This window comes from Belonocnema kinseyi, chromosome 5 (assembly GCF_010883055.1).
Source record: "Belonocnema kinseyi isolate 2016_QV_RU_SX_M_011 chromosome 5, B_treatae_v1, whole genome shotgun sequence".
In the NCBI taxonomy this organism is placed as follows: domain Eukaryota; kingdom Metazoa; phylum Arthropoda; class Insecta; order Hymenoptera; family Cynipidae; genus Belonocnema; species Belonocnema kinseyi.
Genome location: NC_046661.1, coordinates 74,389,032 through 74,404,788, shown reverse-complemented (window position 1 = coordinate 74,404,788; position 15,757 = coordinate 74,389,032). Strand labels below are relative to the sequence as shown.

Sequence of the window (15,757 nt, the reverse complement as noted above, 5' to 3'; positions counted from 1 at the left end):
CCTCCCAATGAGGCGTTCAAAAGGCTTAGGGGTTTGAAGATCATTTCTGCGAATCATTATTCTACTAGGAAATGTCCTCTTTCACGTGAGAAATATAATTTTTTCCGAAAATTCCGCGTTCTAAAGTAAAAATTAAAATTCTTTTGGAATATTCTAAGACAGAATTATACTTCTAAATACGTTTTTTAAATAGAGATATAAGTGGTTAAAATTATTCATACACTTTTAGTTGAAAACTGTACAACAAAGCCATAAGCTATTTTTAACTTGGTTGTTTTTCTCGTGAATCATACGAGTATTTGTACGCTTCTGAAAAACAGGTCAAGAAATAATAATAAATGTGCATGAACTGCATTTTTCATAAGTATTGTTAGTAGCATTTACTTCATTACTTTTATGTTTATCGATTATATTTAATTAAAAAATTTTAATTCATCCTAGAAAGCTGGATTAAGCATGCACTCTTTTTTTAATTATCGTAACGGAGTTATTTTTTTAAATGAGAAGAATTTAATTTTCCAATTGGCAATGACTTTTTAAATAATGTTTTCTGTATTTTAAATTAATTTCTCTATATTGAAATGTAAATGATAAACATTAGAAACGTCTTCCCAGGCTTTTGGGGAAATATTTGTTTTTAAAGCGTTTTTAACGTTTTTATCAAAATTATATAATTCAGGAAGTAATAAAGTTATTAGTTATTACAGTTAAGTATATTAATTTTCCTTAATACGATGAAGCAGAAATTAAATAAGCAAATAGAATCGCTAAAAAATACGTTGATAAATACAACCCGCTAATCTTAACCCTTAATTGGCACTATGGGTAAAAAATACCCCAACAAATTTTTTAGCTCGAATTAACCGTACTAAATTCGAGAATATGGACAGCGTGTTGACTTTTACTGGTAATTGACATCATTAACTAAAGATGGGGTGGGTAAGTATACTGCGACAAACGTCAGCATATGTTGGGCACCCAATCAAAGTAGACCTTGTAAAACTGTGGGGTATTTATTACCCGTTGTGCCGTCAATGAAAAAAAGTGATTTTCAACACAAATTTGTGCCATTGATATTAGTAATTTTCGTTCGATTTCCAACGTAAGTTTATCATCTAAAGTGAAATCTTTTTTTTTCATTATTTTGAACGCTTACAATCAAATAACTGCACGTAAAAAATGCACGTTTACTATCACGCTTAAAATCGAGTGCAATCGCCCGATGTGCCATTAGCACCACACAAGCCTTTGCAGCGATTGTGTAGGTTTGAAAGAATAATTACAACTTTGAAAAATTGTTTTTAATATTACTTTTATATATTTTTATACATTTTTTGGAAGCATAACAAATGCAGTAATTTTTTCTCTTAAAGTGCAGTATTTCAAGAGTATAACACTACATTTTTAGGTGAAAATATTTAAAATTACATGAGTTATGAATTTTTATGTGAAAAAACTCACTTTCTGTTGTTTTATTTTCAAACATTTTTTTAACTAACTTAAATTAAATTAAATGCTATAAAACCGATTCCATTTTAAATAACATATCTTAAACTACATTACATAATTTTTGTGTGCAAAAATAATAAAAACTGGCTGGGCGGGACATGTTTGAACACGTGGGGTGAAAGACACCCGTTGTGCCATTTACGTAAAAAAAGGAGTTGCGCCTGTTAAGGGTTAATTTAATCTCACTGAAAATTAAAAAAAAATGTTCGGCAAGCCGAGACGTGAATAAAGCAAGTTAAGCATGACTTGCTCGAGTCTAGCGTCATTGTGTGAATAAACTAAGTTCACGATTTAAAAACAAAAATGACTTGCATATGAATTTCAATATCATCACAGGTATCAAAAAGAGTTTCTGGTTTCTAATCTCTGCGTATGGCGAAGGAAGTAAATCGCTAAAAATCCTACACTTTTTTAACGTCATGTTGGTGTGTATGGGGGGGGGGCACGAAGGCACCTCTGTAACTAGTCACGGATCAAAGGCCGAAACCTGACAAAATACCTCTTAAATTGCATGAACTTTTCCCAAAATGCGTGCCAACCCCTTCTGTAAACTTTGACTATGATTATTAAAAAAAACTGGTAAATATAATTGAGAACCCCGGAAATTTTCTGTTTATCAGTACCGACAATGTATATACTTCGAAAATTGGGTTACCTCAATCTGGCATGAATATTAATTTGTCTTCCTTCGTATAAACCTAATCCTGATATTAGTTGTTTATTTACAGAAAAATTATTGTCTTTGTGGCTTGCCAGCCTATTCACATAGATAGGAATATTTTCGTAGAGGTGACTTTTGAATACTGAATCTTGTTTCCGCGTGCTTAAGGATGTGTTTGAATGAGACAATGCCTAGTATATATACTTCGAAAAATTTTCATGAATATTCATTAGTTACACCCTTAACAAAATTCAACGCAAGCTGGTTTCCTCTCTGAAAAGAAAATGAATATACTGATTGCTACTCTATCCTATCTCTTGACGATTTTTCCGAAAGGTAAGGACAATAATATATTTGATTTGATCTACAGTTTTTATTGCAATATACTTATGTCATATTTAAAATTTATCCAGTGATGCTAAGACTTTTTCTCATAAGGTTCTGTGCACTCTAATTGTACACCAAGAGAAAAGTTATGTTTGAATGTCAGAAATTGTTTTTTCAATTTTGTTTTTTAAATCACTCCTTTCTAATTTTTCGCTTCTACATAAAATACTTGAAAACCAATTTTTAGATAATCTTTAACATAAGTATGTTTCATTAATTTCCCTTTGTATTTTTTTGAGATTTTTTATATATTAATTATTTTTCGATATTTTGTATATTTTATGCATTATCCAGGTTTTCCGGAATTTAAAATATATATAATTAAGGTATCACAAGAAATTGAAACAAAAAATTCTTTATCTGATTTTGAGTTGCAGCTGAGTTGTTTCGATTTTGCATGCAAAAGACTCGGATGGGATTTTCCAGAAAGTATTCCTTATCATTTTCTTTAAATTTGGAAAATATTAATTAAATATTTTCTGGAAAACTTTACCATTTTTATTCTTTTCAATGTTTTTAAAAAGCTTCTACTAATAGGAAAAAGGCATCCTATTAGCCTTATGAGAGCTATAATATTTTTAAGGCCAGGAACATTTTTTGTCCTTAAAATATAATTTTGGAACTCGCAAACGATGCATGGTGTCACGAAAGAACAAAAGGTATTTTTTTTATACGTGGAAACTCATATCTGAACTTTTTTTCTGGGCCTGTCGCCCAGAAAAAATACGTAGATTTTTTCGTAAATAGGAAAAATACACCTTATTTCCTCTATAAAAAAAATATAACTTTGATTTCACAAACTACGTTAATGTTCATTGATAAATTTTTACCTGGTAAAAGTTTTTTCATGGCAGATGTTTTTAATCATACTTGTTTATTGAAAAAATTTGATTCAATTAATGTCCTGGCTAAAATCTACATGAAGTCATCTACTAAATCGTATTATTTTCATTGTAACACAGTTGTTGGTTAGTTAATAATGGAATAAAACGTTTCAAAACATTACTGACCCTTATTAATTTATTTATTTATAATGAATAAATTTTGTAATTAAAGTTTTTTTACCGTTCTCTTTAGGTTTAAATAATTAAAATTTAACTAAGTTCTAGCTAAATTCTATACTACTTCAATTGGAGAAAAGTGAGACCATAAAGTTGATTAGAAAATATCTAATTCAATGCGTTAAATTATTTAATAATTACATATTGAGAAACAACGTATTGTTTTGTGAAAATGTATTAATTTCCTTAGGACTGTGCCTATAAACTTTAAAAATAGGTATATGAATGAGGAATTAAAGAAATGGGTTGAATCAACAAAAATCTGGTTTTTATAAAATCATCTTTTGAGCCGTGAGCATATACTGACACACTTTTCCCAAATCTAAACAATCTAAAAAATTTAAGACTTAACTAACTAACCATGTCTCAGCAAAAAGCAACCAAAAATCCAACTTAGCGCGTCTCAGCTAAAATAAATTAAGACAAGGAACAGTATTTTAAATTTAAAATATCTACCTCAGCTTTTAAAAATAAAAGGATATATCCATCTCCACAATAATATTGAACAATGTCAAGAAACAAGCGTAATGCATTTAACAAAATACACCTTACCTGCCTTTAACTAAAAGAGCAAAGAAAGTTTAAATTTAAAATAATCGCACCAGGCACCTTTTAGAGATTGTATTCAATATCCCACTCTCTGCTTTAATATTCAACGATTTCGAAAAACAACCGCCAGTACATTTAAGGAACCCTGCCTCAGCTGCCTTCTTCTGAAACGACGAATCAAATTTCGGATTGAAGGTAATCAACCGAGACATTTTCCCATAAGTTATTTTATATCCTAAGCCCCAAATTAATATTTAATAACCCCCAAAAAACTCTTTTTCTGATTAAGGAGCCTCGCTTTTCCTGCCTTTTACTGAAACAGACAAAAACATTTGGAAAATTTAAGAATTCCAGATAACTTCTTGAGATTTCTTCAATCTTCATCCCCAAAATAATATTCAGCAATTACAAGAAAGTGACCCTGGTACGTTTAATGAATTCTTTCGGAAAACCCTTGTACTAAAAGAGCAGAAAATTAAAACTTTATATAAACACCTCCGACACCTTCTCAAGATTGTATAATTATTTGATGAATATAGATTATTAAGATTTAGACCTTCTTGAAGGTCATTTGCATGATTATCTCAAATTCTTTAATTTCATGGAGACATTTATTTGAAGGCTCCTCAGATCTGTTCAAGTAAAGAATCAGGGGTGATTTCAGGGCTTTTTGAATATTATTTTGGGGTTCGGAATATAAATTTGGTTTTTATAAAGGTTATTTGTGTTATTATCTCAAATTTACACATTTCGCTGAGACATTGACGTGAAGACACTTCGGATCTGATCGAAAAAAAATTAGGGGTGGTCTTAGGGGTTGTTGAATATTATTGTGGGGTTAAAAATATAACTTGTGGTTTTCTAAAGGTGATTTGGGTGATTATCTTGAATCTTCAAATATCGCTAAAACTTTGACCTGAAGACCCTTCGGATCTGTTCAGGTAAAAAATTAGAGTTGGTCTTAAGGGTTGTTGAATATTATTGTGGGGTCGGGAATATAACTCGGGGGTTTCTCAATGTGATTTGGGCAATCATCTTAAGTTTGTACATTTCACTAAGAGATTGACGTGAAGGCACTTCGGATCTGTTCGAAAAAAAATTAGGGGTGGCTTTAGGGGTTAATGAATATTGCTGTGGAGTGGAGAATATGACTTGGGGTTTTCTGTAAGTAATTTGGCTGATTATCTCAAATTTTCAAATTTCGTTGAGATTTTTACGTAAAGACGCTTCGGATCTGTTCAGATAAAAAATTAGTGGTTTTATCTTAGGGGTGGTTGAATATTGTTATGTAGTTGGAAATAATAATTGTGGGTTTTCTGAAGATAGGTTGTGTAATTATTTTAATTATTTGAAATTATGCCCATTTTCAGCATCAGATACGCGCTTTGGAAGAAAAGAAAAAAAAGATTTACGTTAGTAGTCGCGTGATGGTTAATTATACCGATGATGTATCTTAAAAGTTGTAACAAGGTGGCAACGTGGACGATTCTCTGGTCAGCCACGAAAAAATATCTATAAATTCCTTAACTGAGAATAACTAACTGTAGAACCAGGACAGTGAACGAGTTTTATTGTATTTTAACGTGTACAAAAACGTCGGTACAAATGACCAAAGGCCGCGTACTCCTCGATTAAAAAATTACTTTGGTAATGGAAAATTTACCTATTCCATTTTTGCTCGAAACCACCTTGTTAAAAATTCAGTTTTTTTGTTGTTGAAAACTAATCTAGTTTAATTGAAAATTTAACTTTTGGGTTGAGAGTTCTTGTTCTTTTTTATCCATGTTTCATAATTTTGATTTGATAATTCAACTGTTTTGTATAGAATATTCGTCATTTTGTATTGAAAGTTCAATAATTTAGTAACAAAAATCAACTATTTGCAGGAAAATTCGTTTTTTTTTAAATTATATTTTTTCATTGAATGTCAACTATTTCATTTTTGGGTAAAAATGTACTTTTCTTAGTTTAAAAATTCAATAATACTCGGAAATGTCATATAAAATTCAGTAAGGCACATTTCAACAGTTATTCTGAAAATCACTTTTTTTTAATTGTTGGTTTATTGCCGAAATTTACAGCTTACAAACTAACAAACTAAGTTCAATTTAATTCGATTCAATATGATTTTCATACTTTTTTCAGAAATTTTGTTAAAATACACAAGTACTACATCTGTCAAGGTTAAATTTGTATAGATTTTGAGAAGGGGAAAAATTGTGGACTATGAATTCATTACATAGTCAGTGAAATGAAAACAAACGTTTTTAAATATAAAGTGTTGTAGTTCGTTAAACTAAATTCTATTTTAGTCGATTTTAATCGGGTTTTTCTATATTTTTGGGAAAAAATTTTAAATAAAAAAAGACATATATCTTTATTTTTTCTCAAAAGTCCGTTGTACGATTTTTTTCTTTCTTGGCACAAAATAACCGGGGGACATTTCCGAACCACGTACAAAAGAAAAATTGGATGTGCAAGTATTTAATGAATACCGTCGCAGCTGCATAAATTTTCAAAGAAAATCAGTGATATCTCATTAATTAAAATTATAGGACATTACAGTTTCTTGGTGCAAGAGTAATGTATGGTGCAAATAATAACTTAGTGTTTCTCAGTCAATAGTATTTTAAATATTTTAATAGATACACTTGATTTTCAATTATTTTAAGTGGCTTTATGAAAAAAATAAATAACATCTAAGGTTTGATATTCTTAAACAAATTTATTATTATTTTACAAACCAATTTTTTATCAATCTTTGTAACTTTCTGAAATAAGTGGATCACAATATAGATTTCTTTCGTACGATATGGTAAATAAAATTTTTGTTAGTCTCGAGTGGCCTAACACCCCGCGAAAGCAAAGTGTATTTTTTTCAAAATGATTTTTTTGGCAATTTTGCTTTTTTCAAATCTCCAAAAAAAAATCAATTTGCAACCAATTTCAAAGTGTAACATTTGAGCTCATTCGTTTCAGAGAATAATTTTAGGAAAAATATGTACCACTCACGGTCACGAAAAACTGAAAAATTAATGAAATTTTAAAGTTGCCTCTGAATTGACAAAATTTTCCTAATCTTAAAAACCTCAACGATATCAATTTTATATAAAGTTCTAAGATATATTATACTGCCTGAAAATTGCATGTAAATAATTTAAATTAAGCTGCAATTTTGTTATGACAAATATTTATACGTCTCAAATTTCTATAATTTAAAGTTTGTATATAAATATCGTATGCAAACTCATACATTCAGCCCTGTATAAAAATAAAAACTCAGAGGCTTTTCTATTCATTTTAGTGTCGAAGGTACAGTGAATTTATTATCTGATTTCTAGTTTTTCGGGTTTCATTACTAACTTGAAAAAATATTGCTGTAATATAAAAAAAAAATTCACAGACGAATTGTGTATTTCACGAAAAAAAAACTTTTTTGTGTATGAAATTTTGTTGCTGAATTCTTAGATAAAAAGACTTAAAATGAAATTAACCCTGATTTTTTCATAATTTTCTTCAAAAGGCGAATTTGTTTCATAACAATATCATGATGCAAAAAATGTTTATATAAATAAAAATTAATAATTATATCACCCAAATTTTACAACAAAGGAAGAATTTTAGTGTTTTTTTATTTAGTTCTTGTATATTTGACTATTAAAAGACATTTTGAATACTGAGCATGATTAAACATCTTTCTTGATAGTCACTTTTGAATGTCACTCCCAAACTGTTTACTACATATATTTTTTGTTTTGTTTTTGTCCAAAACCATGAAAAATCAGCGTAATTGTAATTTTATGTCGATTTCATACAAAAAAAATTTTTGCCGAAAATAATAGTGAAAACTAATATTTTGTTGCTGATTTTTTCAATAGATAGTTTTTATTTTCTTTACATAATTACAAAATAGTTTGTTTTTTTTATAAGAAAGGATCTACAATTTAGGTCTCACGAAGTTACTAGTGTCTGAATTTTGACCTCTATTAAAAAAATATATATTACAGCTTTTATAGTTTTTGATCTAACTTAGGTATTCCTTTTTCATTTTAGTCAGAAAACTGAAAGAAGGACCAAATTAACGATATTGCGATTTGTTTGGAAATATAAATAGTTAGGTTAAATCTAAAACCGCTTCTTATATTTTAAGCCAATTTTTTCTTAAATTTGGTATTCTATAAGAGAGACACCTTGTAAGTTTTATGTGGGCTAACTAAATTTTGTGACAAGAAGAACTTATTTTTTCATGAAATGAAAAGTAAAAAATGTATTTTTAGGGGTAAAAAATTCCTCCACTTATCCTATATGAAACCGAGCCGATTCTTTTCAATTTTAAGCAAAATCTTTTTAAAAATATTGAGAAAAATAAAAAGAATTAGGTTTTCTATCGAACATATTTTTAACTTCGAGGGAATTGTTTTTTTCTGAAAACATAATTATGAAATCTTTCTAGTGAACAGTGTGAGACACCAAAAAACAACAAAATGCAATTCTTCAAAACCTTCACTAAACCTGAAAAATTGTATATAAACATTTTTGATACCTGACGTTGTTTCCGAGAAAAATTTTTTTACTTACTTAAAAGTCACAGGATATTTTTTTTTATAGAATTTCAAATTACACAAGAAATTGGCAACCAAATCTCTACTTTTAATATTTTCAGATAAATCGTGTTAATCTTATTTATAGAGATTTTTTTTTAATTTTCTCACGCAAATCGAATGAGAGAAAGGGGAGGGGGGAGCGGTAAAACTGATTAGAATCCGAATTTTATTTTCTTAATATAATTCGTAATTCAAATCATCGTAATATCATAGTATTTTTTTCTCAAATAAAAACAATACGTGTCGCCTAATTTTATCTAAAAATAGCGTAATATTTTGTTTTTGAGAGATTATGCGACTTGAAGTCTGATAACCTGTCTGATTTAAAATGGACTTGATTTAATGACTTAGTCAATTAATTTAATAGTTTAAAAAATAATTCATTTACTACTTGCAATTTATATTTTTGCAGAAATATCTTCAGCGTTGTTTCCTTGCATAAGCTGCCAGAAACCTTCTATTCTGAAAGTTAAAGTTAATTACTACCTTGATTATCATGATCCCTTGCCAAAAGTGGCTAGAATAACACCAACTGGAAAACTATATGTCGGAACGAATCCTGAACATACTTTGGTCCAAGGATATGCCCAAAAAGTAGGACAAGTACATAAGTTGTGTCCAATTCTGTCTGGTTTTCGGAACTTGAAAGGTACATTAAAATTAGTTGAAATTCGCATAAAGGGCCAAGAGGCCAAAACTCCTATGATGATCCATCCAACTGATACATCCTTAATTCATTTATACTTTAATGACATCCCCGAAGCACAGCTTGTTGAAGCCGAAATTGTGCATAGCCGCAGAAAACTTCGTTTGTCTAGTACAACTCTTCCTGCCCCGGAGATCCCAGTTCCTATTGCTCACCCACCTGCTCACGCTGGATCCCAAAATCCTCAAAATCAAGGTGGACAAGCAAATCAGCTCACTCGACACCTAAATGATTATAATGAGGCCTACCATCTTTCCCCATTTTAAACATATCCTTATGCCTAAAATTTTGCCCAAACATTTCATGGCCTTCTAAGCGACACCATAAATATCGTGATCTGACAACCACATCATCAGGGAGCCAATCTCATGGAAAATATAATTAGTGACATTTATCATACACTATAAGGACCATTTTCTTCAGAGAGGAAGTGAATCATTCCGGATATTGATATCAGTGATACATTCTCTGATTATCAGGCCATATTTATATAAAAATGGTTGCTTTGCATATTTTTACTCTCATAAGTTTATATAATTTTCTTCGGTGTTTCAGTTTTTCTAATTTAAAAGTACATATTAATTGTGTGTTGCCGTGTTTCAAATTGTATACCATGTTTTAAAAAAATGATTTGACGTCAAACTTTAGCCTAAAATTGGAATAGCAATATCCGATTTCATGTAATGAAGTAGTTAAAATCATGCATAAGGTAATTAGTTTTAATTTTTAAGTGATTTGCGAAACGTTAGGCATGGTCGGGCGCGGTATACGCTCGAATGGACGAACGTTCGCGATTTGCAAATTAGTTCTAAAAATGCGGCTGCAAACGTTAGAGTATACTTAGTAAGGTTAGGTTTTATAAATGTAAATGACTCAAAATTGTGTAGATTTTAGTAATAAAGAATAAATAAAAAATAAGGTTTAATTCATCACTTTGCGTTCGTTTTTATTTAAACTATTTTTCCTATACTAAATGAATGCATAATTAAGCATTGAATTAAGAAAAGATCGCTCAAAATATGTAGAATACAATACCTTCTTGGTCTGGAAAATTACTCTTGATACAAGAAAAGTTTCTTTGGATCAAGAAAATATATCTTCCATATTCAAACCAATATAATAATAGGATTTATCATAAAGAAATAATGAAATTAGGTGATTTCAAAACTAAAAAGAATGAATTCTCAACGAAAGATTTGACACTTAATTTTTCAGAAAAAAAAAAGGATTTGAGCGCATGTCACACTTCGGTGTATGGTAAATCGGGTTTAGTTCCCCCGGGTTTTTGTCGACAAGAATTAAAATATTTAAAAAATTAATTCGGATATGCTATAAAATAGTATAACGGACATCCCCGCATTATTTTTTGAGGTATAATAACCAAAAGATTTTATTCTGCTAAATAGAAATTGTATGCAGTGCTGTATTTTAAGGTTAGATCGGTTTTCAACTCTCTGACATTCCGATAAAGTAAATCTCTGTTCTGTCTCACTCATACATCTGAAAGAGAAGGAATAGTGGTGAAAACGAAACATGTAGCCCGTGAGTAAAAATTATGCTATTTCATCGCTAAAGAGGTCTGAATTAGTCTTGAGCAACTATTTTAATTAAAAGCAGCTGATGCGCGGGGGTAAACCACCCCTATATATTTTCAAATACGCGAAAAATTGATAAATTAATAGGAAAAAAATGTTTAAAAAAAATATAATTACGTGGGGGTAAACCACCCCCTAATTATGCATAGAATTGCAAAATATGTCTAAGCTCCTGAAAAAAAATCCGAAGAAAATACGTGTTGCACGCAAAAAAGAGGGTGAAGATATTTATGTATTTTTAATAAAAAGAGAGAATCGAAGAGGGTAACTACCCCTAAATGGTTTCACGTTATTAATCTTTATAATTAAATCTTGTACGCATTATTTTCAAAGTTTGTTTAATTTTAAGGTATATGTGATCTGTTGTAAATGAATCACCTTTTTCGCAGGATAAAATTTAGCACAGAATGTGCAATAATAGAATAGCTGACAATGAATATTGAATCTTTTATGTCGTTCCTTTTGGAATAATTTGAAAATTGAAAATTTTATCAAATTATATATTATTATATTTACTTAATATTTTAACTAGATAGGACTCATTATTCGTTGTCAGCTATTCTATTATTATACATTTTGTGATAAATTTGATCTTGCGACAAAACAAGGTGATTATTAATCTAAATTTTAATATTATTCCAACGGGAACTACAAAAAAATTCAACCTTTAGACGTATGTATTTGGGTTTAGAGTTTAGAAAAATTATGTGCATCGCTTTTCCGATTCTCTCATTCTTATCAAAGCGGTTGAGACTAAATGTCAAGTTGTCACTTCACTTTGTGAAATAGTTTAGGGGTAGTTTCCCTCTTGAATTCTCTTTTTTTCTTAGAAATATATAAATACCTTCGTCCTCTTTTTTGTGTAACACGTATCTTCTTCGGATTTATTTGCTCGATTTTAGACTTATTTTGAACTTCTATTCATAATTGAGGGGTAGCCACCCCCGTTAATTGAAAAAAATGTCGAAACACAACCATATTTTTGTCTCAAGTGCAAAATATAAATTTTAAAAATTTTTCTCCTATGACTTTAGAAATTTTCAGCACATTTAAAAATATGTAGGGGTGATTTACTCCCGCATAATTTTTTTATTTATATTGTGTGGACTTTATTTTACTTCCTTCGTTCTAAAACTTTCTTTCTAATTGTCTATGTGTGTCGAAAGTATATATTATTATATACACAAAATGAAAAGGGTTTAGGGGTTGTTAGCCCCATTCATTAGAAAAATTTTTTTTTTATCGAAACCCGACTTTATTTCTGTCTCAAGTGCAAAATATATGTTTTTAAATTTTTTTTCTGATGAATTTAGCAATTTTCAGCACACTTAAAAATATTTAGGGGTGGTTTACCCCCGCTTAATTTTTGTATTTATTTTGGATGGATTTTATTTTACTTCCTTCGTTATAAAACTAATTTTCTCTTTTTTTGTGCATGGAAAGTATAAAAAATGTTTTAGGGTTGGCCACCCCCATTAATTAAAAAAAAATTTTTTGGCGAAACACGTAAACTTTATTTTTGTGTCAAGTGCAAAATATATTTTTTATTATTAAATTAAATATATTTTATTACTTTATTCATCTTTCATCACGAGGAAACTTTGCCAGTAGGTTTGATCGAAATCAATTTGGTTTCTATACACAAAACTATAAAATCGACACTTAAGATCCCGATCTTTGAGGGGCTCTTTCACCCCCTTGTAGTGCTTTTCCGTAGATAAAAAAAATACGTGTCGCTTAGTTTTTCGAGTACTACTTTATACATCAGGGAGAATCAAATCGGAGAGGAACACCTAGAGTATCTTCCTTGTAAGATTATACACCGATCGTCGGTAAAAAATAATTTACCATCTCTTCGTCACTGCAGACTCGAAATGCTGCGCTCTGATTGGCCCTGCTATTTGCGCGGTATTTTAAATGTATAAAAAAAAATTATTTGTACATTTGGGTGTGATTTCTGTTCTCTAAAGCAAGTTTTATTAGTAATTAAAACGAAGAATCGAAGAATAGAAGAACCGTCAGCGGATCGCTTGCACGAAATGCATCTAAAAGTAACCTGTAATCTTTGAATATAATAAAAGTGTATTGTTTTTTCTTTAATTTCAGAAATGTTATATTTTATCAAATATTATTAAATATTTATTATTTTAAGGAATACCTGAAGTCGTTTTGGCGATTGAAGGAAACTATAATTTGACAAATCCCAAATTCTAATATTTTCCCATAAGAATTGTTTATAACAATGGTTATTATAAGCTTTTAAATTAGTTTTGTTATTAAATGTCATTCCTACATTAATGTGAAGCACTTTTAGCAAAAAAAAATTTACGATAATAAGACTATTTGTCAATTCGTCCATCAAATTTGTTTATAACAAATAAATGGTATAATAAACAAATTGTTTGTAATATATAAGTCCTTAAACATTCACTTAAGTTAATATAAAGTTTTCCTGATCAGTTATTAGAGCGTAAAACATTGTTATGCACAAAATTTCAGTTTTCCATACTTTGTGTGGAAAAATGATTAATAAATAAACAGAGAAGATAAAAGTTCGGAGCAACAAGCTGAACGAAAAAAGTGAATTTCCTATAAATTTCCTACCAATAGTTTATAGTGTATTCATTTTAGAAATGAGGTTTTCAATAATATAATTAACTATTTAATTCAAAATCTCCTTTATATTTACATTTTTAAATAAATATATTAAGGATTGAATACAGCGAAAAAAAATTTTTAAGATTAAGCAGCAAATGAATTTTTGAAATGTATAAATATATATTTGATGTTCGGTTCAATTTAAATAAATATATACATTATATTAAAAAACATTAAATCCATTTTCTCATTTATCAGTATTGCCAGTGACTTTTTACCAAATTATTCCCTCAAACATTTTCATTGCAATTACCATTACTTTTTAAAAATATTTTCGTCAAAACTTGAAATTGTTATGGTTTTAAAGGTGCAAAGTTTCTTTACGATTCAACTTAAGTTGTAGTTTTACATATTTTATTTATTATAAGTGTTTTATTATTTCTTCTGATCCTGTATATGTTTTTAATATTTTTATCATTCAGGTCTTAAATATTATTAATTTTTTCATTAGCTACAATCATAATTTCAACAATGAATAATTTTTTTAACTTCAACAAAGAATAAAATCAATAATATCAGCAAAATAAATTATATAAATATAAAGTTCGAACTGCTTTCAAAATGTATCTCAAAATTAAATTTATTTCATATTAAACTACATATTTTCATGCCTTTTTCTTTTTTTAAATAATTAGTTATAGGTACTCTTATTTTTTTCATAGTCTTTCTCTGTCTATTTGCAAACAGCATCAAGTTTTTAATTATTTTTCCTTTTTCTGAATGCAACTCAACCCGGTGTGCACAAAGTTTGGCACGTCGATTACGACATCTTCACGACAACTTTACGACATCCTATGTCCGTGTCGTTGACGTGTATTTACGATATCGTAACTAAGTCGTATGATTGACGATGTCTTTACGATATCGCAGACACCGAAACGACATGGACATAGGATGTGTTAAAGTTGTCGTAAAGATGTCGTAACGATGTCGTAAAGACGTCGCTATATTTTGTACCCACTGGGAATGCAAAAGTCAGACCTACTTTTTCTGGTGCCATCTGTTGGATTAGTTTGACCGACATTTACCCTCCGGACCGTAAGAAAATTACTACTAGAATTGTCTGACTATGTATACGCCTTTTCACTTAATCGCTACGTTGCACATTGTCAGGCGACTGAAGTATTACATGTGCTATTAAATTATTATATTGGTTTCAATATATGCATGTACTTATATTCCACGTATATATATTTTGATTTATCGTTCACATTGTTATTCTTAAACATCTTAGGATTATGAATGAGTACATTCATTCCTGCCTGCTCGAATTTTTTTTGCCTTGAGAAGGGTGCTCTATGAGTGCCGAAATGTTGGTGATTATTTTTTTACAAATTTTTGTTTATTATGATTTGAAAATAATAAATATAAAAATGACGAAAGGAACAAAAAGAGAAGTAAGGGGACTTGGTTGGTTGTCTTATTATTTTTCTTTTCTTTTTTCAATAAAAAAACATTATTTTTACTTTTAGATTTTTTTTAAATTGCAATAAGAAGTTTCTATTGTGGCTGTCCAAATTTATATGCTGGATTCTTGACTTCATTTTCAGGAATGTTCACATTAACTTGTTTATTGTGCGTTAAATAGGATTTTAAATTTGATTTTAATCTCATTTAAATTTCCTAAATTTTAAATTTGGCTCAATTCTGCAATTTATGCTTAGCCTAATTTTATATGATCGCTGCGTGTAGGTGATTCGTTGGTTGTATTGTTTCTTCGTTGATGTTCGTTATATTCACCGTCATTTTGTCGGGATGATGTTCTTTTGTCACTGGTGTTCCTCTAGAAATGCAGGCGGAGTCTGTTACTAAGATTTTGTCTCACTTACTACGGGCGTTTATATCGTACACAATAGAAAATTATATTAACATTTTAAAGGTACTAGTAATTAGTATTAATTAAAACAAATTCTGATGTCATCTCACTGGAAACTAACATTTTTATAAAACCGAAGGTCAAAGAGTTATTTATTTTCTTAGCCTATCTCATGAACTTTCGAAACGCGTTAAATAAAATTTCGGAGATA

The 15,757-nt window shown here is 29.4% G+C and overlaps 1 protein-coding gene across 1 annotated transcript; it reads left to right on the top strand.

Moving 5' to 3' along the window:
• The first annotated feature begins 2,390 nt into the window (after window positions 1-2,390).
• LOC117173280 lies at window positions 2,391-10,304 on the top strand. The gene is made up of 2 exons (XM_033361761.1): window positions 2,391-2,506; window positions 9,184-10,304. Exons 1-2 carry the CDS (start codon window positions 2,455-2,457, stop codon window positions 9,741-9,743), a joined length of 612 nt encoding a protein of 203 aa, XP_033217652.1. The 5' UTR covers window positions 2,391-2,454; the 3' UTR covers window positions 9,744-10,304.
• Window positions 10,305-15,757: the final 5,453 nt, after the last annotated feature.

Excerpts from the sequence above, each read along its gene's own strand:
- LOC117173280 (XM_033361761.1), top strand. The coding sequence starts at position 2,455 with ATGAATATACTGATTGCTACTCTATCCTATCTCTTGACGATTTTTCCG. Across the intron at positions 2,507-9,183 it reads CTTGACGATTTTTCCGAAAG|AAATATCTTCAGCGTTGTTT; the intron begins GTAAGGACAATA and ends ATATTTTTGCAG.